This window comes from Oncorhynchus keta, chromosome 35 (assembly GCF_023373465.1).
Source record: "Oncorhynchus keta strain PuntledgeMale-10-30-2019 chromosome 35, Oket_V2, whole genome shotgun sequence".
In the NCBI taxonomy this organism is placed as follows: domain Eukaryota; kingdom Metazoa; phylum Chordata; class Actinopteri; order Salmoniformes; family Salmonidae; genus Oncorhynchus; species Oncorhynchus keta.
The window spans coordinates 62,630,585-62,656,828 of NC_068455.1; the positions used below are offsets into that span (position 1 = coordinate 62,630,585).

The 26,244-nt window shown below is 42.8% G+C and overlaps 1 protein-coding gene across 10 annotated transcripts in view; it reads left to right on the forward strand.

The window, feature by feature from the left end:
• The window catches only part of slc16a13 (solute carrier family 16 member 13), a 47,003-nt gene extending 21,570 nt beyond the window's left edge, over positions 1 to 25,433 (forward strand). For all 10 annotated transcript variants that reach the window (XM_052497233.1, XM_035753180.2, XM_035753186.2 and 7 more), the window contains 6 exons: positions 9,708 to 9,926; positions 10,060 to 10,203; positions 10,365 to 10,621; positions 10,986 to 11,180; positions 11,342 to 11,681; positions 22,053 to 25,433. In XM_052497233.1, coding sequence (XP_052353193.1) covers positions 9,708 to 9,926; positions 10,060 to 10,203; positions 10,365 to 10,621; positions 10,986 to 11,180; positions 11,342 to 11,681; positions 22,053 to 22,360 — 1,463 coding nt within the window. In that variant the 3' untranslated portion in view covers positions 22,361 to 25,433. The remainder of the gene's footprint in view (positions 1 to 9,707; positions 9,927 to 10,059; positions 10,204 to 10,364; positions 10,622 to 10,985; positions 11,181 to 11,341; positions 11,682 to 22,052) is intronic.
• The last annotated feature ends 811 nt before the right edge of the window (positions 25,434 to 26,244 follow it).

Sequence of the window (26,244 nt, forward strand, 5' to 3'; positions counted from 1 at the left end):
AAGGACAACAAAGTCAAGGTATTGGAGTGGCCATCACAAAGCCCTGACCTCAATCCTATAGAACATTTGTGGGCAGAACTGAAAAAGCTTGTGCGAGCAAGGAGGCCTACAAACCTGACTCGGTTCCACCAGCTCTGTCAAGAGGAATGGGCCACAGTTCACCCAACTTTTTGTGGGAAGCTTGTGGAAGGCTACCTGAAACGTTTGACCCAAGTTAAACAATTTTAAGGCAATGCTACCAAATACTATGTAAACTTCTGACCCACTGGGAATGTGATGAAATAAATACAAGCTGAAATAGATTATTCTCTCTGCTATTATTCACATTCTTAAAATAAAGTAGGGATCCTAACTGACCTAATATAGGGATTTTTTACTCTGATTAAATTTCAGGAATTGTGGAAAACTGAGATTAAATGTGTTTGGCTAAGGTGTATGTAACTTCTGACTTCAAAGCTATATAATAATCTGTATATTAATAAATATGTATATTTAATACATTTTATTTGAATTTAGGGGTTTGTGCTATTTCTGGAAAATTACATGATTCTTTGTCATAGTAATCTCTCCAATCTGATAAGGTTTTAAAATGTGTTGCAGAAGTTCTCTACAAAGCACTCCATGGATATGTAATAGTATAACTTTAGACCGTCCCCTCGCCCATACCCGGGCGCGAACCAGGGACCCTCTGCACACCAACAACAGTCACCCCTCGAAGCATCGTTACCCATCGCTCCACAAAAGCCGCGGCCCTTGCAGAGCAAGGGGAACCACTACTTCAAGGTCTCGGAGCAAGTGACGTCACCGATTGAAACGCTATTTAGCGCGCACCGCTAACTAAGCTAGCCATTTCACATCCGTTACAGATACATGCCTGGTATGCAGACCATGGAGATGAAGAGGGGGCTAGCCATGGAGCCAGTGGCTGTACAGGAGTACTGCACACTGAAGAATGTTAACTTATTTCCGTGTGGCTTCGTAGTGCACCCAGATGCCCCGTGGTTAGGATCCTCTCCAGATGGCATTATATTTTATCCCAGTGTGAGACCACACTTTGGACTCTTAGAGGTCAAGTGCCCAAATATACCAAGTTATGTTGACTGCCCTTACCTGAAGATACAGAATGGAGAGCTGATGTCCTTACCTGAACATACAGAATGGAGAGCTGATGTCCTTACCCGAAGATACAGAATGGAGAGCTTGATGTCCTTACCTGAAGATACAGAATGGAGAGCTGATGTCCTTACCCGAAGATACAGAATGGAGAGCTGATGTCCTTACCCGAAGATACAGAATGGAGAGCTGATGTCCTTACCCGAAGATACAGAATGGAGAGCTGATGTCCTTACCCGAAGATACAGAATGGAGAGCTGATGTCCTTACCCGAAGATACAGAATGGAGAGCTGATGTCCTTACCCGAAGATACAGAATGGAGAGCTGATGTCCTTACCCGAAGATACAGAATGGAGAGCTGATGTCCTTACCCGAAGATACAGAATGGAGAGCTGATGGCTTTAACTGAAGATACAGAATGGAGAGCTGAAGTTGAAGAGATCTCATGCTTACTACTGACAGGTGCAAGGTCAAATCCTTCTCACAGGTTGTAGCTGGTGTGACTTTGTCATCTGTGCACAGGAGGACAACCTAGTTGAAAGGATATATACAGGTCTACAGGTTTCAAAGACTATAAGAGAGAAGGTTGACCACTTATTTGTACCACTACTTGCAGAAGTGTCTTATCTCTCACCTGCATGGTTCGCCTGCATGGGTGCCACGTTTAGTGGTTTCATGAAAAATAAGTATTGATGTTCTTGTGAAGAAAACTACAGTGGAATAGATTTGTTTACAAATATATATATTTCAGCAAATGTTCAACAGTTTAGTTAAACAATTACACATCTCTAACATTGTATTCAATCTTGCATTCTGGCAATTCTGTGTTTACTTGATTTCTTTCCCCCACCCCTAAACTCATTGCCTAATTAAAGCCAATACAAGCGCCACACAAACTGATATTCACGACAACACAAATTATTGAAACATGTCATAGATAAATTATTATTTTGATGCCAGCAAATAAACACGTGTATTTACACTGGCTTGGCCCATGCTCTTACCAAAGGTCCGTTTTGATAGTTGACCAACAGGCACGCCACTGGAAATAATTGGTTGATGCTGCCTGAGACGGTCAGGGAGATGACTGTGTCAAACAGCTTGTGTTCCTTTACTCTGGATAATAATTTCAACATGCACTCTCAGCCTGGCAATGGATTGGGTTTCCCTAACCTCATGCGCTGGCATCTGTGTGCGTCTTGACAGAAAGGCTGGCTTGTCGACCTTGCACGGAACAATGTCATCTATGAGAAAGCCCCTATACAGCATAATGGCCATGTCAGGTGTGAGAAAGGAAATGTTTCCAGACTGCTTGAAGATCTCCTTGTCACTCACAGATCCAGCATACAACAATGACACACAAAAGTGACAGGTCCATGTGACTTTCCAGAACATGCCCTTAAAGGTACAGTGTGACCTGTAGAAAGAAAACACCTCACTCTGCAGTAGTAGTGAAGATGGTGGCTGGCAGTGCAGTGCAGTACATCACTACCTGGGTGTCTGTATAGTCCTTCAACTCAGGTGGGCTTTGATGGTTTCCTTGGGGATCCATATCCGTGCTGATCCATGCAGACAGTAGAGGAAGTTGACCCAAGAGATAATAATCAAGTCTCACTGGCGATTGGTGGATGCTGAACCGATGGGCCAAATCCTTCTGCTTCAGACCCAGCGACAGATGAGTCATAAATGAGAAGAACCCATAACACAAAAAGTAAATAATGTTTAACAATTACAGTAAGATCTGTAATTTAATGAAGTTGACCCTTACTGATTTTCTTCAAGTAACACTTGTTTCAGGTGGATTGGTGCTTGTGAGTCTTATGAACTTAGTCTCTGCTGCCCACTCAATCAAGTGCCAGAAGGCCATCAGGTAGGTGTAGCTTGCAAATCTAAGGATGGACCCAGAGTATTTGAATGTGTTTTTTGGTATTACTATTATTGCCCATCTTCTCTAAGCATCAAGTAGCACTAGACATGACCTAGCTGCTATTGTAGCTGTTGTCACAACGTACCTTTTTCTCTACATCGACCCCGGAAGCTCACCATACCATTACACTTTGAAGAAAATGAACACGAAGGCACTGAACAATGTTCATTAGCACCTCCTTCACAGGGCTGTAATTTAAACGTAGTCATTGCGAACAATTTCAATTTCAAAGTAAGATAATGATAAAAAAATAGCAGAAATCGCTCCGGAAGTCAGCACCCCGGTAGGAAGTAAAATAGAACGTGGGAGGCGGTATAATGCATAGAGCCTATTAGTCTTTTAGTCCGGGAAAACTCCAGGGCTTGATGGCATACCAGTTGAGGTATAGCAAACCTTTTTTGATGTACTCCAAAGACTATTATTAGCATGTTTTACCCACTCCTATAAACATGGTAGATTATCAGATACTCAACAGGAAGGTCTGATTTCATTATTACTGAAACAGGAACCAAGTGGTAAATATAAAAATCCAGTCCATTAAATATTTTTAGGCCCCTTACACTTCAGTGTTGTGATTCAATGATTAAAGCAAAATGCATAGCGCATAGAATTAAAAGGTATTATTCATCCTAATCGGACATATGGACAATACAGTGGAGATAATATAAGACAAGAACTGGAAACAATAGAACACTATGACACATCTGTGAAACCAGGCCTGATATTTATAGCTGACTTTGAAAAGGCTTTTGATAAAGTAGGACATGAATATAATATTTTAAATATTATATAATATTTCAATTTTGGAGAATCTCTTTTGCAGTGTGTTAAAGTTATGTACAGTGCATTCGGAAAGTATTCAGACCCCTTGACTTTTTCCACATTTTGTTACATTACAGCCTTATTCTAAAATGGATTACATTGTTTTTTTGCCCTCATCAATCTACACACAATACCCCATAATGACAAAGCAAAAACAGGTTTTTAGAAATGTTTGCAAATGTATAAAAAAAAAACGATGGAAATATCACATTTACATGAGTATTCAGGCCTTTTACTCAGTACCTTTGGCAGCAATTACAGCCTCGAGTCTTCTAGGGTATGACGCTAAAAGCTTGGCACACCTGTATTTGGGGAGTTTCTCCCATCCTTCTCTCCCGATTCTCTTAAGATCTGTCAGGTTGGATGGGGAGCATCGCTGCACAGCTGTTTTCAGTTATTTCCAGAGATGTTCGATCGGGATCAAGTCCGGGCTCTGGCTGGTCCACTCAAATACATTCAGAGACTTGTCCCGAAGCCACCCCTGCGCTGTCTTGGCTGTGTGCTTGGGGTCGTTGTCCTGTTGGAAGGTTAACCTTTGCCCCAGTCTGATGTCCTTAGCACTCTGGAGCAGGTTTTCTTCTAGGATCTCTCTGTACTTTGCTCTGTTCGTCTTTTCCTCTATCCTGACTAGTCTCCCAGTCCCTGCCACTGAAAAACATCCCCACAGCATGATATTGCCACCACCAGCATTCACTGTAGGGATGGTGTCAGGTTACCTCCCAGATGTGACGCTTGGCATTCATGCCAAAGAGTTTCATCAGACCAGAGAATCTTGTTTCTCATGGTCTGAGAGTCTGTAGGTGGCCTTTGGCAAACTCCAAGCAGGCTGTCATGTGCCTTTTACTGAGCAGTGGCTTCCTCTACTCTAGCAAAAAGGCCTGATTGTTGGAGTGCTGCAGAGATAGTTGTCCTTCTGTAAGGTTCCTCCATCTTCACAGAGGAACTCTGCAGCTCTGTCAGAGTGACCATCGGGTTTTTGGTCACCTTCCTCGATTGCTCAGTTTGGCCGGGCGGCCAGTTCTAGGAAGAGTCTTGGTGGTTCCAAACTTCTTCAATTTAAGGATGATGGAGGCCACTGTTTTCTTGGAGACCTTCAATGCTCCAGAAATGTTTTTGTACCATTCCCCAGATCTGTGCCTCGACACAGTCCTGTCTCGGCGCTCTGGGACAATTCCTTTGACCTCATGGCTTGGTTTTTGCTCTGACTTGCACTTTCCACTGTGGGACCTTGTTTAGACAGGTGTGTGCCTTCCCAAATCAAGTCCAATCAATTGAATTTACCACAGGTGGACTCCAAGTAGTAGAAATGGAAGAATGATCAATGGAAACAGGATGTACCTGAACTCAATTTCGAGTCTCCAAGGAAAGGGTCTCACATTTATATGAGCAAAAAATATTAAATTTTATTTGGAATGGTAAGCCACACTAAAGGCTTAGGTCATACAAAAGTTATCCTGGATCCGGTATAATTGTCATCAGCAACGCTGAATAGCATAGCGCAACAGTCATAATATTACTAGAAAATATTCATATTCATGAAATCACAAGTGCAATATTGCAAAACACAGCTTCGCCTGTCCTCTCAGATTTTTAAATTATGCTTTACAGCGAAAGCAATACAAGCGTTTAAGTTTATCGATCGCTTGACAAAACAATAAGAACACTAAGCATCAGGTAACTTGGTCACAAATCAGAAAAGCAATCAAATGAATCATTTACCTTTGATCTTAGGATGTTTTCACTCACGAGACTCCCAGTTAGACAACAAATGTTCCTTTTGTTCATAGATATTTTTTACATCCAAATACCTCCGTTAGTTTGGTGCGTTTTATAATCAATCCTCTGGGTGTTTTTCAAATATCTATTTGATAATATATCAACCGGGACAGTTGGCTTTTCACTAGGACCGGGAGTAACAATGGCCGCCTTTCTCTTTTGCGCACAATTCACTCAGAGCCCCCACCTATCCACTTACACAATGTGGTCGTTCACGCTCATTCTTCAAAATAAAAGCCTGAAACTATGTCTGAAGACTGTTGACACCTTGAGGACATGATAGGAAAAGGAATCTGGTCGATATCCCTTTAAATGTAGCAATGGGAGGCTATGGAACATGGAGTTTTCAAAATGGAAGCCACTTCCTGGTTTGATTTTTCTCAGGGTTTCGCCTGCAATATCAGTTCTGTTATACTCAGACAATATTTTGACAGTTTTGGAAACTTTAGAGTTTTCTATCTTAATCTGTTAAGTATATGCATATTCTAGCATCTGGTCCTGAGAAATAGGCCATTTACTTTGTGAAAGTTACTTTTCCAAACATAAAAATAGTGCCCCCTAGCTTCAAGAGGTTAAGCATTCTAGTACAGTTTACTATTTCACGCACACACATGAACGCTGCGGTCTAAGGCACTGCGTCTCAGTGCAAGAGGCGTCACTACAGTCCCTGGTTCGAATCCAGGCTATATATCACAACCGGCTGTGATTGAGAGTCCCATAGGGCGGCGCACAATTGGCCCAGCGTTGGCCGGTGTAGGCCGCCATTGTAAATAAGACTTTTTTTCTTGACTGACTTGCCTAGTTAAATAAAGACCAAAAAGTTATTTTGTTGCAAAACATCATCAAAACCTATTTCTTTCATTTACTTGCTGTGCTGTTCAGTCGTTTTATTCTCAACCAGGATTTCATTATACATGTCAAGCAGTGAAGTTTCAGCTCTGTCGGCCCGTGGCCTCTCTTCCTCGGTGCCCACTGTCACTGTGTCCATTTCCATCTTCTCCAGCAGAGTCTAACATTTCACGTAAACCCTGTTTCTTGTCTGCATCGAAGTAGCGGTCCATGTACATGGCATCGAGCATGGTGGCGACACAGTAAAGAGAATGCCACTGGATCACTTGTTCACAGCCTGTGTCAGCAGTTTTGTGGAGCAGGTGTTTCAATGCCATGACCGAGGGTATCACATCTCCTGCAGGTGCAGTTGATGAGCTTGTTTCTCGAGTCAGTTCGAATGGAGCTAGCTCGTCTGTTCATGTTTCAAACATGTTTTCAAATGCCATTGAAATAGCAGCAGCGGTATGACAACCAGCACATTCCTGAGCATGAAATACGACTTTCCTCAGTACGAAATCCTCGTCGATCCACTGTGCTGTCAGACTCGGCATGCTCATGGGGCTGATATCGCTGGTCCAAATGTCAGTCTTGAAGCTAATAGCAGTGATGCTATTACTGTGAAACTCCGGTAGTGCAACACCTCAAATAGCGTACTTGGTAACTTCGTGTGTACCGATGCCCGACCAGTCGGCGAAAGCCAACATCACCCCACGACCGAGAACGGTTGATTGTCAAGGGCAATGAATTCCATTATCTTGGCGTTAATGCATTTTGCCTTTTGAGTTGTCTCGCTGAAATTGTCTTACTCTTTCAAATGACTGTCTTGACTTGTTGACTGCTCGATCCACACAGCAGACATTGTGGGCTAGGTTAGGAATGCTGTGTTGCACTTGTAGGGCAAAATTTTACATTGCATCATTATGTCATGTACCTACGTTTATATAAAGTTGAAGTCGATTAGTTTACATATACTTAGGTTGGAGTCATTAACTTGTTTTTCAACCACTCCACAAATTTCTTGTTAACAAACTAAAGTTTTGGCAAGTCGGTTAGGACATCTACTTTGTGCATGACACAAGTAATTTTCCCAACAATAGTTTAGACCGATTTTTATTTGACTGTATCACAATTCCAGGGGGTCAGAAGTTTACAAACACTAAGTTGACTGTGTCTTTAAACAGCTTGGAAAATTCCAGAAAAGCTCCTGATAGGCTAATTGACATCATTTGAGTCAATTGGAGGTGTACCTGTGGATGTATTTCAAGGCCTACCTTCAAACTCAGTGCCTCTTTGCTTGACATCATGGGAAAATCAAAAGAAATCAGAAAAATAATTGTAGACCTCCAAGTCTGGTTCATCCTTGGGAGCAATTTCCAAACGCCTGATAGTACACAAGTATAAACACCATGGGACCACGCAGCCATCATACTGCTCAGGAAGGAGACACGTTCTGTCTCCTAGAGATGACGTACTTTGGTGCGAAAAGTGGAAATCAATCCCAGAACAACAGCAAAGGACCTTATGAAGATGCTGGAGGAAACCGTTACAAAAGTGTCTATATCCACAGTAAAACAATACTATATCGACATAACCTGAAAGGCCGCTCAGCGAGGAAGAAGCCACTGCTCCAAATCCGCCATAAAGCCAGACTACGGTTTGCAACTGCACATGGGGACAGAGGTTGTACTTTTAGGAGAAATGTCCTCTGGTCGGATGAAACAAAAATGGAACTGTTTGGCCATAATGACCATTGTTATGTTTGGAGGAAAAAGGGGGAGGCTTGCATGCCGAAGAACACCATCCCAACCGTGAAGCACGGGGGTGGCTGCATCATGTTGTGGGGGTGCTGTGCTATAGGAGGGACTGGTGCACTTCACAAAATAGATGGCTTCATGAGGAGGGAAAATTGTGAATATATTGAAGCAACATCTCAAGACATCAGTCAGTAAGTTAAAGCTTGGTCGCAAATGGGTCTTCCAAACGGACGATGACCCCAAGCATACTTCCAAAGTTGTGGCAAAATGACAAAGTCAAGGTATTGGAGTTGCCATCTCAAAGCCCTGACCTCATTCCTTTAGAAAATTTGTGGGCAGAACTGAAAAGGTGTGTGCAAGGAGGCCTACAAACCTGACTCGGTTACACCAGCTCTGTCAGGAGGAATGGGCCAAAATTCACCCAACTTATTGTGGGAAGCTTGTGACCCAAGTTAGGCAATGCTACCAAATACTAATTGCATGTAAACTTCTGATCCACTGGGAATGCGATGAGAGAAATATAACCTGAATAAATAATTGTCTCTACTATTATTCTGACATTTTACATTCTTAAAATAAAGTGGTGATCCTAACTGACCTAAGACAGGGAATGTTTTACTCAGTTTTAATGTCAGGAATTGTGGAAAACTGAGTTTAAATGTATTTGGCTACGGTGTGTGAACTTCCTACTTCAACTGTAGGTATGCACGTCAGCTTTGACATTGGTTTTGCACATCGGCGTTAAACTAGACATCGGGCCTATGTCGATTTTGACATTTTTAGCTAATATTGTCTGATTCTGATATCTTCACAGATATATTGTGCATCTCTATTAAATATGAGGTGATCGCGGAATAGAAAAAATATATTTAAAAAAATGTATATTTCCAAAATCTTAGGTCGTTTCTGAAATGTTCTTTAAGTGCAATAGGCTTTGAATGTACAATAGGGAATCAGTGTTAGCAATCTGAAATATGCTGGTGTTCTACCAGAGGCTGTTGGGAGGAGCTGTTGGAGGACTGGCTCATTGTAATGTCTGGAATGGAATTAATGGAACAGAGTCATGTGGTTTCCATATGTTTGATGTGTTTGATACCTTGCTATTCAACAGTATAGCTCCACAACATCACAGAGCACCTGTTTCAGGTCGACTAACCACTTGCCTCACAGGCGATTTCCTCTAAATGTCATTCATTGTCTATTTAATTTAAGGCACATTTATGGAAACCCAGTGAAAACCCACAGCAGCAGGCAAATTCAAGCACGTTTGATACATTCTTGCATGATTGACATGTTGTTTCTTTGAAGCCTGCACCTGAAAGTAACGCAGGTGTTCGATGTAATGCAATACAGCAAAGGCTCAACAGCAAAGGCTGTAGTAGAATGTAGTGTTTCTAATATATGGTTTAAACAGGGTATTTCTGAAGTATCGCAAATAACATCTCCTTTCCTCTCTCTCTCCATATCTCTCCCTCCCTCCCAGCCATGGCCAAGCTGCAGGCGCTCCAGAGCCAGCCAGCAGCCCCAGATGGTGGGTGGGGCTGGGTGGTGGTGGGGGCCCTGTTTGTGACCTCTGCCCTGGTGTTTGGGATAATCCGGAGCATGGGGGTCTTCTTTGTGGAGTTTGTGCAGTACTTTGGGGAGGGCGCCCAGGCTGTCTCCTGGATCACATCCATAGGGTTGGCCATGCAGCAGTGTGTCAGTGAGTGCGTGTATATATGTATATAGGAGAGGGTAATGCCCCATGTGAATGCTCATACAAATGATCCTTGGTCCGTTGTGCATAGTGTGATGACTGGTATTTAAACGTGTGTGCGTGTGTGTGTGTTCCCCAGGTCCATTTGGCACAGCGCTGTGTAATGGATACGGTGCCAGACCTGTTGTGATGGCAGGAGGTTGTCTCTCTGCACTCGGCTTCATCCTGGCCTCACAGGCCACCTGCGTCACACACCTCTACCTCACCTTGGGCATCATCTCAGGTACACACACACACACACACACACACACACACACACACACACACACACACGGACCTAAAAACACTTGCATGCTACTTTCTGTTTCTCTTTTATGTCCAAAACTCTGAACATACAGTATATAACTCTTTCTCTCCTCCTTCACCCTCCGGCCTACCCTCCAGGTTCGGGCTGGGCATTAGTCTTCACTCCTATGGTGGCGTCAGTGATGCAGTACTTCACCCGGAAGCGCTCCCTGGCCATGGCGCTAGGCTTTACGGGCGTGGGCCTCTCGTCCTTCGCCTTTTCACCCCTCTTCCAGCTCTTGGTGGAGATGTACACCTGGCGGGGGGCCCTTCTCATCCTGGGGGGCCTCAGCCTCAACATGGTGGCCTGCGGGGCCCTCATCAGGCCCCTGGGGACTCACAAGGCTGTAGCTGCGGTAGGAACATCCATTTACATTTTTTGTAGTATTAGCAGATGTTCTTATCCAGAGCAATTTGGGTTAATTACCTTGATCAAAGGCACATCGACCTCCTGTTACGTTCTCATCTCTCTCTCTCTGGCTGACTTAACACATCCAATGTTTGATAACTGGTTTCGTAATAGGACTCATGTGGGTTCAACCTTTATACAACAGGAACAGTTACAAAACTAAGTATCTGTGTTGTGTAATCTTGCATGTGACGTCTTGTTTGGGTGCCAGCAGTGTTTGATGGACCTGCTTTCAAGGTTTTAAGTAATTTGTTTCAGCATCAGTCTCTTTCTCTCATGCACTTCTTCACCCCTCTCCTCGCTCTTTTCAGCTGGCCCCAGGTGAGAGTGCCTGTTCCTGCGCCACCCTCTTCCACCGGGCCTACTCCTACCTGGAGCTTTCCCTCCTCTTCCAGCGGCCCTTCCTCACTTACAGCCTGGCCATCACCTTCTTCAACTGTGGCTACTTTGTGCCTTACGTCCACCTGGTGGCCCACAGCCGCCACGAGGGCTTCTCCCAATATCAGGTTTGAATGAGCCTATTTCACAATTACATCACTATGTAAACAATGGGATTTTAGAGATGATCCAAAATGATTATCGATTACAAATTGTTTTTTTTCTTCAGTTCTTGTTGCTCTGATTGGTAGATGCATAGATTCATGTCAACTGTTTCAATCTTATCCAGGCTGCCTTCGTCATCTCAGCCACGGGTGTGACGGACATCGTGGGCCGTGTGGTGTCCGGCTGGGCCTCGGACCTGGGCCGTCTCCGTCTGCCCCACATGCTGGTCCTCTGGACGGGCCTGTTGGGCCTCTCCCTCCTCGCGCTGCCCCTGGGCTCCCTGGGGGGGTCCTACCCGGGCCTGCTCATCATCAGCCTAGCTTATGGGTTCTGCGCCGGCGCCATGACTCCCCTGGTGTTCTCGGTGGTGCCGGAGATCGTGGGCATGGAGCGGATGCTGGGCGCCCTGGGGTTGCTACAGATGATTGAGAGCATCGGGGGGCTGCTGGGGTCACCGCTGTCAGGTACGAGAGATACTGGAGAAGAGTGGAGCAGCTGTTGACTGCATTTGGATGTTGAAGGAATTGGGGATAGATTGCAGAGTGCACTCCTGTTCCCCAAGTTTAGCCACCTTTGCCCTAAGTGTTGCTCTAAGGACATTTTTGTTCTGTTGACCCTGTAATGGTCTGTGAGAGCCAGAAATCTTGCTTGTTTCTAGGGGACCAAATACTTATTTTCCACCATAACTTGCAAATAGATTCATTAAAAATCCTACAATTCTCCTAATTTTCTGGATTTTTTTCTTCTCATTTTGTCTGTCATAGTTGAGGTGTACCTATGATGAAAATTACAGGCCTCTGTCATATTTTTAAGTTGGGGAACTCGCACAATTGGTGGCTGACTAAATACTTTTTTGCCCCACTGTACATTGAGTGTACAAAACAATAAAAACACCTGCTCTTTCCATGACAAACTGACCAGGTGAAAGCTATGATGCCTTATTGATCAGACACCCTGAGAACATCCAGCCAACGGCAGGCCAGGTCATTTATGAAATAGGACAAAGGAGGCTGACACAAGCTGACCTGAAATGTGCAGTACAACATTGGTGCCCAAAGACCTATAAAATAATGCACAACTCATCGTACCTTCACACAAATGGGGTGTATGGTAGCCGACGACCATCCAGTGCTCCACCTCTTTCAGCAAAAAAAAAAACAAGAAATGCTGTTGCAGTGGTATGTCGAAAACCACGGGGGTATGGAGAAAGGTGATGGTGTGGATTGTGTTTTCCTGGCACACACTCGGCCCCTTGTTAAAAGTGAAGCAATGTTTCAATGCCACAGGATATCTGAACATCATTGCCAATCAAGTGCATCGCTTCATGGCAACTGTATCCGTCTGCAAGCAGATATTTGCCAGTAAGATGATGTCCCATGCCGCAAGGCTAGTATTGTCCTGGAATGGTTCCACGAATATGACAGTGTTCAGCTTACTGCAGTGGCCTGCCAAGTCACCAGATCTCAATCTAATTGAGCATCTGTTGGATGAGATGGAACAAGTTGTCCAGAGTAGAGATCCACTATCAGCCAACTTGACACAACTGTGGGAAGCATTGGAGTCAACATGGGCCAACACCTCTGTGGAACGCTGTAGACACCTTGCCCCAACGAATTGAGGCTGTTCTGAGGGCAAAAGGGGCTGCAACTCAATATTAGGAAGGCGTTCTTAATATTTGGTGTACTCTTGACTGGAGGTCGACCGACTATGATTTTAACGCCAATACCGATTATTGGAGGACCAAAAAAAGCCGATACCGATTCATCGGCCTATTTATTTATTTGTTTGTTTGTAATAATGACAATTACAACAATACTGAACGAACACTTATTTTAACTTAATATAATACATCAATAAAATCAATTTAGCCTCAAATAAATAATGAAACATGTTCAATTTGGTTTAAATAATGCAAAAACAAAGGGTTGGAGAAGAAAGTAAAAGTGCAATATGTGCCATGTAAAAAAAAAAAGAAGCTTACGTTTCAGTTCTTGCTCAGAAAATGAGAACATTTATGAAAGCTGGTGTTTCCTTTTGACATGAGTCTTCAATATTCCCATGTAAGAAGTTTTAGGTGGTAGTTCTTGGAATTATAGGACTAATTCTCTCCTATACCATTTGTATTTCATATACCTGACTATTGGATGTTCTTATAGGCACTGCCAGTGTAACAGTATAGCTTCCGTCCCTCTCCTCGCCCCTACCTGGGCTCGAACCAGGAGCACATGACAACAGCCACCCTCGAAGCAGCGTTATCCATCGCTCCACAAAAGCCGCGGCCCTCGCAGAGCAAGGGGAACAACTACAAGTCTCAGAGCGAGTGACGTTTGAAACGCTATTAGCGCGCACCGCACTAACTAGCTAGCCATTTCACATCGATTACACCAGCCTAATCTCGGGAGTTGATAGGCTTGAAGTCATAAACCGCTCAATGCTTGAAGCACAGCAAAGAGCTGCTTGAATGAATGCTTACGAGCCTGCTGGTGCCTACCACCACTCAGTCAGACTGCTCTATCAAATCATAGACTTAGTTATAACATAACACATAGAAATACTAGTTAGATAAAACCGTTCCGTATTTTATCTAACAGGTGGCATCCCTAAGTCTAAATATTGCTGTTACATTGCACAACCTTCAATGTTATGTCATAATTACGTAAAATTCTGGCAAATTAGGCGGCCCATACTGTTGCATATACACTGACTCTGCGTGCAATGAATGCAAGAGAAGTGACACAATTTCACCTGGTTAATTTTGCCTGCTAACCTGGATTTCTTTTAGCTAAATATGCATGATTAAAAAAATATACTTCTGTGTATTGATTTTAAGAAAGGCATTGATGTTTATGGTTAGGTACACATTGGAGCAACGATACACACCGCATCGATTATATGCAATACAGGACACGTTAGATAAACTAGTAATATCAACCATGTGTAGTTAACTAGTGATTATGATTGATTGTTTTTTATAAGATAAGTTTAATGCTAGCTAGCAACTTAGCTTGGCTACTTACTGCATTCGCGTAACAGGCAGGCTCCTCGTGGAGTGCAATGAGAGGCAGGTGGTTAGAGCGTTGGACTAGTTAACTGTTAGGTTGCAAGATTGAATCCCCGAGCTGACAAGGTAAAAATCTGTCATTCTTCCCCTGAACGAGGCAGTTAACCCACCGTTCCTAGGGCGTCATTGAAAATAAGCATGTGTTCTTTAACTGACTTGCCTAGTTAAATAAAGGTGTAAAAAAAATAATTAAATAACAAATCGGTGTCCAAAAATACCAATTTCCGATTGTTATGAAAACTTGAAATTGGTCCTAATTAATTGGCCATTCCGATTAATCTGTCGACCTCTACTCTTGACACTTAAAAATGTCAGCTAGTCAACACAGGGTCAAATCAGTTGATGATTAGCTAACCATGTTAATCCCTTTAACCTACCTATTGGATATTAATTCATTGTTTTATCACTAATAAAGGCTCCATATCTAAATCCACTGTTGACACATAAGAAATGTCATCTAGTCAACACTGGGTCAAATCAGTTGATGATTAGCTAACCATGGTAAACCTTTAGCCTACCTATTGGAAATCCATACAGTCCAAGTGCTTTATTGCTCTCACTCTCTGGCCATTTGACCTCCCACACACTTTCTCCATCCCCCCACCTCCCCTCTAGGTTACGTTTGGTTATGTTCTTATGCTCTCTTCTCTGTCTTGGTCTCTCTCTCAATTAAATTCAAAGGGTTTTATTGGCATGAGAAACATATGATTACGTTGCCAAAGCAAGTGAAATAGATAATAAACAAAAGTGATATAAACTAGTTCCAAAGGAATAGACATTTCAAATGTCATATTGTCTATATACAGTGTTTTAACGATGTGTAAAATAGTTAAAGTACTAAAGGGAAAATAAATAAACATAAATATTGGTTGTATTTATAATGGTGTTTGTTCTTCACTGGTTACCATTTTCTTGTTGCAACAGGTCATAAATTGTGCTGCTGTGATGGCACACTGTGGTATTTCTCCAAATAGATATGGGAGTTTATCCAAATTGCTTTCGAATTCTTTGTGTGTCTGAGGGAAATATGCATCTATAATATGGTCATACATTTGGCAGGAGGTCAGGAAGCGCAGTTCTTGAGTCAGTTCTGCCTACGGCGGCCTTTCTAAATGGCAAGGCTATGCTCACTGAGAATGTACATAGTACATTGCCAATTTCCGATGTATTTTTTTATACCTTTTATTTAACTAGGCAAGTCTGTTAAGAACACATTCTTATTTTCAATGACTGCCTAGGAACTGTGGGTTAACTGCCTTGTTCAGGGGCAGAACGACAGATTTTCACCTTGTCAGCTCAGGGTTCCAATCTTGCAACCGCAGAGTTAACTAGTCCAACGCTCTAACCATTGCACTCCACGAGTAGCCTGCCTGTTACGCGAATGTAGTAGAAGCCAAGGTAAATTGCTAGCTAGCATTAAACTTATCTTATAAAAAAAAATCATAATCACTAGTTATAACTACTGATCCAGTTTAGCAGGCAATATTAACCAGGTGAAATTGTCATTTCTCTTGCATTCATTGCACGCAGAGTCAGGGTATATGCAACAGTTTGGGCTGCCTGGCTCATTGAACTAATTTTTCAGAATTTTACTTAATTATGATATACATTGACGGTTGTGCAATGGAACAAGAATATTTAGACTTAGGGATGCCACCCGTTAGATAAAATACTGAATGGTTCCGTATTTCACTGAAATAATAAACGTTTTGTTTTCAAAATGATAGTTTCCGGATTCGATCATATTAATGACCAAAGGCTCGTATTTCTGTGTGTTATGTTATAATTACGTCTGATTTGAGAGAGCAGTCTGACTGAGCAGCAGCAGGCCCGTAATCATTCATTCAAACAGCACTTTTGTGCGTTTTGCCAGCAGCTCTTCGCAAGCAACAGCGCTGTTTATGACTTCAAGCCTAGTTATTCCCCTTGCGCTGCAAGGGCCGTGGCTTTTGTGGAGCGATGGGTAACAATACTTCGTGTGTGGCTGTTGTCTATGTGTTCCTGGTTCGAGCCCAGGTAGGGGCAAGGAGGGGGACGGAAGCTATACTGCTACACTGGCAATACTATAGTACCTATAAGAACATCCCATAGTCAAAGGTATATGAAATGCAAATGGTATAGAGAGAAATAGTCCTATAAATACTATATTAAATACAACCTAAAACCTCTTACCTTGGAATATTGAAGTCTCATGTTAAAAGGAACCACCAACTTTCATATGTTCTCATGATCTGAGCAAGGAACTGAAACGTTAGCTTTTTTTACGTGGCACACATTTTTACATGGCACATTACTTTCTTCTCCAACACTTTGTTTTTGCATTATTTAAACCAAATTGAACATGTTTCATTATTTATTTGAGGCTAAATTGATTTTATTGATGTTTTATATTAAGTTAAAACAAGTGTTAATTCCGTATTGTTGTAATTGTCATTATTACAAATAAAAAATCGGCCGATTTTAATCGGTATCCGCGTTGAAAATCATAATCCGTTGACCTCTAGTACATAGTCAACGCTTTTTTACATTTTGGATCAGTCACAGTGGTCAGGTATTCTGCCACTGTGTGCTCTCTGTTTAGGGCCAAATAGCATTCTAGTTTGCTAAGTAATGATATTTTTGTTTTCTCATGATTTGGCTGGGTCTAATTGTATTGCTGTCCTGGAGCTCTGTGTGGGGTCTGTGTTTGTGAACAGAGCCCCAGGACCGACTCTTCTCCAGGTTCATATCTCTGTAGGTGATAGCTTTGTTATGGAAGGTTTGGGAATCACTTCCTTTTAGGTAGTTGTACAATTTAACGTCTATTTTCTGGATTGTGATAATTAGCGGGTATCGGCCTAATTCTGCCCTGCATGCATTATTTTGTGTTTTATGATGTACACAGATTATACACTGCTCACACATCCTAGATCTGAATGAATGAAATATTCTTATTAAATACTTTTTTCTTTACATAGTTGAATGTGCTGACAACAATATCACACAAATTATCAATGGAAATCAAATTTATCAACCCATGGAGGTCTGGATTTGGAGTGACACTCAAAATGAAAGTGGAAAACCACTCTACAGGCTGATCCAACTTTGATGTAATGTCCTTAAAACAAGTCAAAATCAGGCTCAGTAGTGTGTGTGGTCTCCACATGCCTGTATGACCTCCCTACAACGCCTGTGCATGCTCCTGATGACAGTCTGTGGTGCAATGTGGCGTTGGTGGATGGAGCGAGACATGATGTCCCAGATGTGCTCAATTGGATTCAGGTCTGGGGAACGGGCGGGCCAGTCCATAGCATCAATGCCTTCCTCTTGATTGTGCATCTGTAGAAGTTTGAGTGCTTTTGGTGACAAGCCGAATTTCTTCAGCCTCCTGAGGTTGAAGAGGCGCTGCTGCACCTTCTTCACAATGCTGTCTGTGTGGGTGGACCAATTCAGTTTGTCTGTGATGTGTACGCCGAGGAACTTAAAACTTACTACCCTCTCCACTACTGTTCCATCAATGTGGATAGGGGGGTGTTCCCTCTGCTGTTTCCTGATGTCCACAATCATCTCCTTAGTTTTGTTGACGTTGAGTGTGAGGTTATTTTCCTGACACCACACTCCGAGGGCCCTCACCTCCTCCCTGTAGGCCGTCTCGTCGTTATTGGTAATCAAGCCTACCACTGTTGTGTCGTCCACAAACTTGATGATTGAGTTGGAGGTGTGCGTGTCCACGCAGTCATGGGTGAACAAAGAGTACAGGAGAGGGCTCAGAACGCACCCTTGTGGGGCCCCAGTGTTGAGGATCAGCGGGGTGGAAATGTTGTTGCCTATCCTCACCACTTGGGGGCGGCCCGTCAGGAAGTCCAGTACCCAGTTGCACAGGGCGGGGACGAGACCCAGGGTCTCGAGCTTGATGACGAGCTTGGAGGGCACTATGGTGTTAAATGCCGAGCTGTAGTCGATGAACAGCATTCTCATATAGGTATTCCTCTTGTCCAGATGGGTTAGGGCAGTGTGCAGTGTGGTTGAGATTGCATCGTCTGTGGACGTATTTGGGCGGTAAGCAAATTGGAGTGGGTCTAGGGTGTCGGGTAGGGTGGAGGTGATATGGTCCTTGACTAGTCTCTCAAAGCACTTCATGATGACGGAAGTGAGTGCTTCGGGGCAGTAGTCGTTTAGCTCAGTTACCTTAGCTTTCTTGGGAAAAGGAACAATGGTGGCCTTCTTGAAGCATGTGGGAACAACAGACTGGGATAGGGATTGATTGAATATGTCCGTAAACACACCAGCCAGCTGGTCTGCGCATGCTCTGAGGGCGCGGCTGGGGATGCCGTCTGGGCCTGCAGCCTTGCGAGGGTTGACACGTTTAAATGTTTTCCTCACGTCGGCTGCAGTGAAGGAGAGTCTGCATGTTTTAGTTGCATTACATTTTTACATTTAAGTCATTTAGCAGACGCTCTTATCCAGAGCGACTTACAAATTGGTGCATTCACCTTATGAGTTGCGGGCCGTGTCATTGGCACTGTATTGTCCTCAAAGCGGGCAAAAAAGTTATTTAGTCTGCCTGGGAGCAGGACATCCTGGTCCGTGATGGGGCTGGTTTTCTTTTTGTAATCCGTGATTGACTGTAGACCCTGCCACATACCTCTTGTGTCTGAGCCGTTGAATTGAGATTCTACTTTGTCTCTATACTGACGCTTAGCTTGTTTGATTGTCTTGCGGAGGGAATAGTTACACTGTTTGTATTCGGTCATGTTTCCGGTCACCTTGCCCTGATTAAAAGCAGTGGTTCGGGCTTTCAGTTTTGTGCGAATGCTGCCATCAATCCACGGTTTCTGGTTTGGGAATGTTTTAATCGTTGCTATGGGAACGACATCTTCAACGCACGTTCTAATGAACTCGCTCACCGACTCAGCGTATTCGTCAATGTTGTTGTCTGACGCAATACGAAACATATCCCAGTCCACGTGATGGAAGCAGTCTTGGAGTGTGGAATCAGATTGGTCGGACCAGCGTTGAACAGACCTCAGCGCAGGAGCTTCTTGTTTTAGTTTCTGTCTGTAGGCAGGGATCAACAAAATGGAGTTGTGGTCAGCTTTTCCGAAAGGAGGGCGGGGCAGGGCCTTATATGCGTTACGGAAGTTAGAATAGCAGTGATCCAAGGTTTTTCCAGCCCTGGTTGCGCAATCGATATGCTGATAAAATTTAGGGATTCTTGTTTTCAGATTAGCCTTGTTAAAATCCCCAGCTATAATGAATGCAGCCTCCGGATAAATGGATTCCAGTTTGCAAAGAGTCAAATAAAGTTTGTTCAGAGCCATCGATGTGTCTGCTTGGGGGGAATATATGCGGCTGTGATTATAATCGAAGAGAATTCCCTTGGTAGATAATGCGGTCTACATTTGATTGTGAGGAATTCTAAATCAGGTGAACAGAAAGACTTGAGTATGTTGTTTTGGCCACACCACGTCACGTTAACCATAAAGCATACGCCACTGCCCCTCTTCTTACCAGAAAGATGTTTGTTTCTGTCTGCGCGATGCGTGGAGAAACCAGTTGGCTGCACCGACTCCGATAGCGTCTCTCCAGTGAGCCATGTTTCTGTGAAGCAAAGAACGTTACAGTCTCTGATGTCCCTCTGGAATGCTACCCTTGCTCGGATTTCATCAACCTTGTTGTCAAGAGACTGGACATTGGCGAGAAGAATGCTAGGGAGTGGTGCACGATGTGCCCGTCTCCGGAGTCTGACCAGAAGAGCGCTCCTTTTCCCCTTTTTTCGGGTCGCCGGCTGGGATCCATTCCGTTGTCCTGGGTGAACACAGGGTCCGCTTCGCGAAAGTCATATTCTTGGTCGTACTGATGGTGAGTTGACGCTGCTCTTATGTTCAGTAGTTCTTCTCGACTGTATGTAATGAAACCTAAGATGACCTGGGGTACCAATGTAAGAAATAACACGTAAAAAAAACAAAAAACTGCATAGTTTCCTAGGAACGCGAAGCGAGGCGGCCATCTCTGTCGGCGCCGGAAGTGTCATACAGTGATTTGGTAAAAAGCCAATTTGACATTCCTCAGTGAAAACAATGTACTGAGCAAAATGTTCAAGTCTGCTGTTAATGATAATGCAGAGGATATTCCCAAGGTTGCTGTTGACTCATATCCCACTGTACTTTTTGGATTCAAATTTCTCTCCACTTTTGTGGATTGGGGTGAACCGTCCTTGGTTCCCAATATTGGGGACGATGCTCGAGCTGAGGATGATGTTAAAGATTTAAAGTTTTGCCAATTGGAATGTGTGGTCTGTATATTTTATCATTTCATTGAGGATACCCTCAACACCATCAGCCTTTTTGGGTTGGAGGGTTAGTATTTTTTCCTATAGTTCATTCAATGTAATTTGAGAATCCAGTGGGTTCTGGTAGTTTATAAAAGTTGATTCTAAGATTTCCATTTGATCATGTATAGTTTTTTGCTGTTTGTTATAGAGCCAAAAATATTGGAGAAGTGGTGTATTGTAGATCTCTGTTTTAGATAACTCTTCATGTTGTTTGTTTAGTGTTTTCCAATGGTTAGTCTATCGATTCTTCAATTACATTGAGCTGATTTCTGATGTGCTGTTCCTTTTTTTCCCGTGGTGTATTTCTGTATTGTTTTGAGTTATTCATCATAGTGAAGGCGTTGGCTCAGGTTTTCTGTGTCTCTATGCTTTTGGTTGGACAGGTTTCTCAATTTCATTCTTAGGTTTTTGCATTCTTCATCAAACTATTTGTCATTGTTGTTAATTTTCTTAGGTTGTCTGCTTTAATTGTTTATACTTGATAGGGAAGCTGAGCGGTCAAATACACTGTTTAGGTTTTCTACTGCCAAGTTTACAGCTTTACTTTTACAGTGAAACATTTTTTCTAGGAAGTTGTCTAAAAGGGGTTGAATTTGTTGTTGCCTAATTGTTTTTTGGTAGGTTTCCACAATATTTTCATTCCATTTATAGCATTTCTTAATATTATTCAGTTCTTTTGGCTTTGATGCCTCATGATTGAGTATTGTTCTGTTCAAGTAGACTGATTTTATTGTGACCTGATCGGGGTGTCAGTGGGCTGACTGAATGTTCTGAGAGACTTTAGGATTGAGGTCAGTGATAAAGTAGTCAGCAGTACTACTGCCAAGAGATGAGCTGTAGGTGTACCTACCGTAGGAGTCTCCTCAAAGTCTACCATTGACTCTGTATTTTCTCACACTTTTCACATTCCCTCTCTCCTTTTCCCTATCTGTGACCATCTGTAGTCTCCTAACAATCTATCACCCCCCCTTTCCTTCCCTTTCCCATATGCCGCTCCTTTTCTCTCTTCCAATGGTTGTCTAATGCCTGCCTCTCTCTCCCTCCCCCCCCCCCTCCTTTTTCTCTCTCTTCTGGTTTTCTCTAATACGTTTTCTCTCTTCTGGTTTTCTCTAATACGTTTTCTCTCTCTCTTCTGGTTTTCTCTAATACGTTTTCTCTCTCTCTTCTGGTTTTCTCTAATAGGTTTTCTCTCTCTCTTCTGGTTTTCTCTAATAGGTTTTCTCTCCCTCTTCTGGTTTTCTCTAATAGGTTTTCTCTCCCTCTTCTGGTTTTCTCTAATAGGTTTTCTCTCCCTCTTCTGGTTTTCTCTAATACGTTTTCTCTCTCTCTTCTGGTTTTCTCTAATACGTTTTCTCTCTCCTGGTTTTCTCTAATACGTTTTCTCTCACTCTTCTGGTTTTCTCTAATACGTTTTCTCTCACTCTGCAGGTTTTCTCTAATACGTTTTCTCTCACTCTGCAGGTTTGTTGAAGGACCTGACAGGCAGTTACACGGCCTCCTTCCTGGTCGCTGGTGGTTTCCTCCTGCTGGGTACCATGGTAATGACCACTTTGCCTCACTTCTTCTCCTGCACCGACCAGCGCCCTCTCCAGAGACACGCCCGCAACTACAACAACAAGCAGCAGAACCAGCAGAGCCCTGAGTCTGGCCTCATGACCAACTCCCAATCAGAGAAACTCAACCACATAGATACCATACCGTACTCTCAACCGCAACTGGACTGCGACAGCCTCCAGCCGGAACCAGAGGTGTACATGCCTTTAAACTGAAGCAGAACCGATGATGCCACTACTATATAGCCGATGATGCCACTTACTTAGCCAATAGGGCGGCTGAATGCCTCGTTTCTCAGTGGAGTTTCCACATTGGTCTGGGGAGTACATGGTTAAGGTGCACGAGTGCTACAGGTTTATATTCCGAAGTCGTGTACATTTGTGGAGGAGGAAGACACAGACAGCAAGGCAAAAATACACATGGGCAGTGTGGGATGTCTACCGTACACATCCAACCAGTATATCGTGTTACATATGACTTGGCAGTGTTATGGCCATGGCATTTCACACGCATAGCTTCTAACCAGAGGAGCCTGGTGGGAGGATCTATAGGAGGACGGACTCATTGTAATGGCTGGAATGGAATCAATGGAACGGTATCAAACACAGCAACCATATGGAAATGATTCCATTCCATTCCAGCCATTCCAGTCATTACAATGAGCCCTTCCTCCGATAGCTCCTCCACTACTCCATATGTCACCATGACTTTCAGAATCTGTCTTATTCAGTTTTCTAGCTGTAGAGAAAAGGTCAACATGGTGGGTGGCATTCAGTATAAGAAGTCCTCAGGCAACTCGGCTAGCAATTTATTTTTGTTTGTTTTTTTTGTTTGTTAACCTTTATTTAACTAGGCAAGTCAGTTTAGAACAAATTCTTGTTTTCAATGACGGCCTAGGAACAGTGGGTTAACTGCCTGTTCAGGGGCAGAACGAGGAAGTTCAAATCGGGGATTTGAACTTGCAACCTTCCGGTTACTAGTCCAACGCTCTAACCACTAGGCTACCCTGCCGCCCCTATACATCACAGACCATATCATGTGACAGACTAGTTCATGGCATATGTCCAACATTTTTTACCCTTCTCTCTCTCTGTCCAAACAGAGCCTTGGGGTAGCCCCCACAGTAGGCTACCATATCACTGCAGGATCAATGTAGGTGTACTCACAAGATCAACCACATCTGGATGGCAGAATGTTTCTTTTGTAAGGAACTTCTAAAAGCTAAAAAAGGAACCGTTCACACCAGGGCCACCATTAGCATTCAATATCTTCAATGAGAAAGGCTTCTGATTAGTTATTTTAAACACATCAGTCGGTCTCTATCTGTACCCATAGGTACATAGGTAGAGGGGAATCTGGTTTGAGTTATTTCCCCCACCCAACTCTCTGACTTGTCTAATCTAGTAGGCTATGCGTGAGTAAGATTGAAGTAGCACTAATCCGTTTTCTTTGAATCATTCTCTGGAATGATATATTCACATGAGTCATTTGGTGTTCTATGTCAAAAAAATGGATGATTGTTTTATGTGTACTTCTCTGACCCCTGGTATTATTCAACTAACTCGGGGCCACAGTCCCATAGTCGGGCTGCTATGAGGATATGACGAGTTTAATTCTAAAACGCTATATATCAATTTTCAGAAATGTTTGTAAATGAGCTTTTGTAGTTTAAAGAACTTGTTAAAGAGATTGGTGTGGTTTTTTTTCACTATCTAATCATGGGGTTGTTCAATGACAGACATTTCATTGTTTGGATTCAATCACTTGGTGGTTTCATTTCAGAGAGCTAAATAATCATGTTTTGTTGCAAAACCCTATATATCCGCCTCATTCTCGGAGGAATAACTAGTACTGCTAGGTTTAATACAGTCAAATGTAATAAATAATAACATTTTTTTCATAAAGAACTGCACAAATGACATATGTTACATCAATATTAAAAAAAAATGAAACAATATAGTATTATGAGATCTGTAGGATGTAAAATATTTACATTTGACATTTGAGTCATTTAGCGGACTCTTATCCAGAGCGACTTACAGTTCATTCATCTTAAGATAGTTAGGTGAGACAAACACATATCAGTCAAATGTACAAAATTTGAGCTAAACAATGGGTATATAGAGTTTTGCAAACAAATAAATAATTAAACACCTAAAATCTATGAATTAAAAGTCGGAGAACATATTTTACACCCATGAAGATACCATAAGAAATCATTTCTGATGAAAAAACGTGGGAAAATGGGTGGATATAGCGTTTTTGGAACAAAACTCTTCATATAGACAGTCTATTCCTCATGTACAATAATGTTATACAATCATATCATATTTTGGACTAAACACCAAAGGAACTCCAAAAGATTGAGCTTAGTGTAGATGGAAGAACAGCCTCTATTCGTAGGGCATGGACTCTACAAGGTGTCGAAAGCATTCCACAGGGATGCTGGCCCATGTTGACTCCAATGCTTCAGTTGTGTACAGTTGTCAAGTTGGCTGGATGTCCTTTGGGTGGTGGACAAGGGATCATAGCTTTCACTCTACATCTTGAAAAGAGCACGAGGTGTTTTCCCAAAGCAAGTATGGAATAGGCTACCTACTGACATGTAGTCACTCACTGGCAGTGTGCTCTCCTAGTTTCCAGAACTTTCCCAGTTCAGTCAATCAACACAATTATCTGTTTACTGAATATCAGGTGCTGTTGAAATTGTATGTAGTTACTCTCATGTGAGAACATTTCTCTTGTTCATCATTTATTTCCATGTTTTTTTTCATCATTTTTTTTGCAAGGTGAGGGCTAGACAATTTTGCCCCCAACCCAAATCTGTTCGTGCTGTCTTGCAACTCCTCTGGTCATTGTCCCGCCGAACAGTTTTGACAGATCTGGGACCAGGCTAAGACGATCATGATCTGGATTTGGTTGGCAGAGCACTTCTAGGTAATCTAATTGGTCAGTTGATACTTTTGTCAGTGACTATGTTTACATGCACACCAGAGGAGGCTGGTGGGAAGAGCTATAGGAGTATGGGCTCGCTGTAATGGCTGGGTTGGAATGGTATCAAACATGGAAACCACGTTTGACTCCATTCCATTCATACCATTCCAGCCATTACAATGAGCTGTTGTCCTATCGCTCCTTCCACCAGCCACCACTGATGCACACAGTATTCCAGATAATCGCTCATATCCCATTTAAGGTCCTGTTCAGGATATGCTGTTTACATGCACTTTTGCTATCCCGCTTATAAGTATTTCTGTGTCCATGAATAAACAAAATATTCCTCTTTTGCCCAGGGACGGCAGGATGATTTTTGGACGGAATTTCCGACATTAAGTAAGCTATTTGTTAGTCAACTTGTCTATAACTAGATACATGCAGCTTCTCTTCTGCCATTACTTGGTGTTGGTGCTCTAGCATACTAAATTAAGCCTTGCTCACCAGAATGTCATAAATTGATAGAATGAATGCATCATCAACAATTTTGTTGACATCAGTAAAGTTTTGTCTTCCATTTCTGCTTCTCCTGAGGGACTGGGGAGATTACCCACTCAGGAGCGTTCACTGTCTTCTTGGTAAGCAACTCCAGTGTAGATTTGGCCTTGTGTTTTATTGTCCTGCTGAAGGTGAATTCATCTCCCAGTGTCTGGCGGAAAGCAGACAATCAGGCTTCCTCTTGGATTTTGCCTGTACTTCGCTCCATTCTATTTACTTTTTATCCTGACAAACTCCCCAGTTCTTAACAATTACAACCATACACATTACATGATGCAGCCCCCACTATGCTTGAAAATATGGAGATTGATACTCAGTAATGTGATGTTTGGGGCAAATCCAATACAATGTTTGGGGCAAATCCAATACAAAACACTTTGCATTCAGGACAAAAAGTGAACTGCTTTGCCACATTATTTGCAGTATTACAAACATGATGCATGTTTGTTGCAAACAGGATGTCACGAATTCTGCCGAAGTCGGTTCCTCTCCTTGTTCGGGCGGTGTTCGGCGGTCGACGTCACCGGTCTTCTAGCCATTGCCGATCCATTTTCCATTTGTTTTGTCTTGTTTTCCCACACATGATTTTCATTACCTCATTACGTGT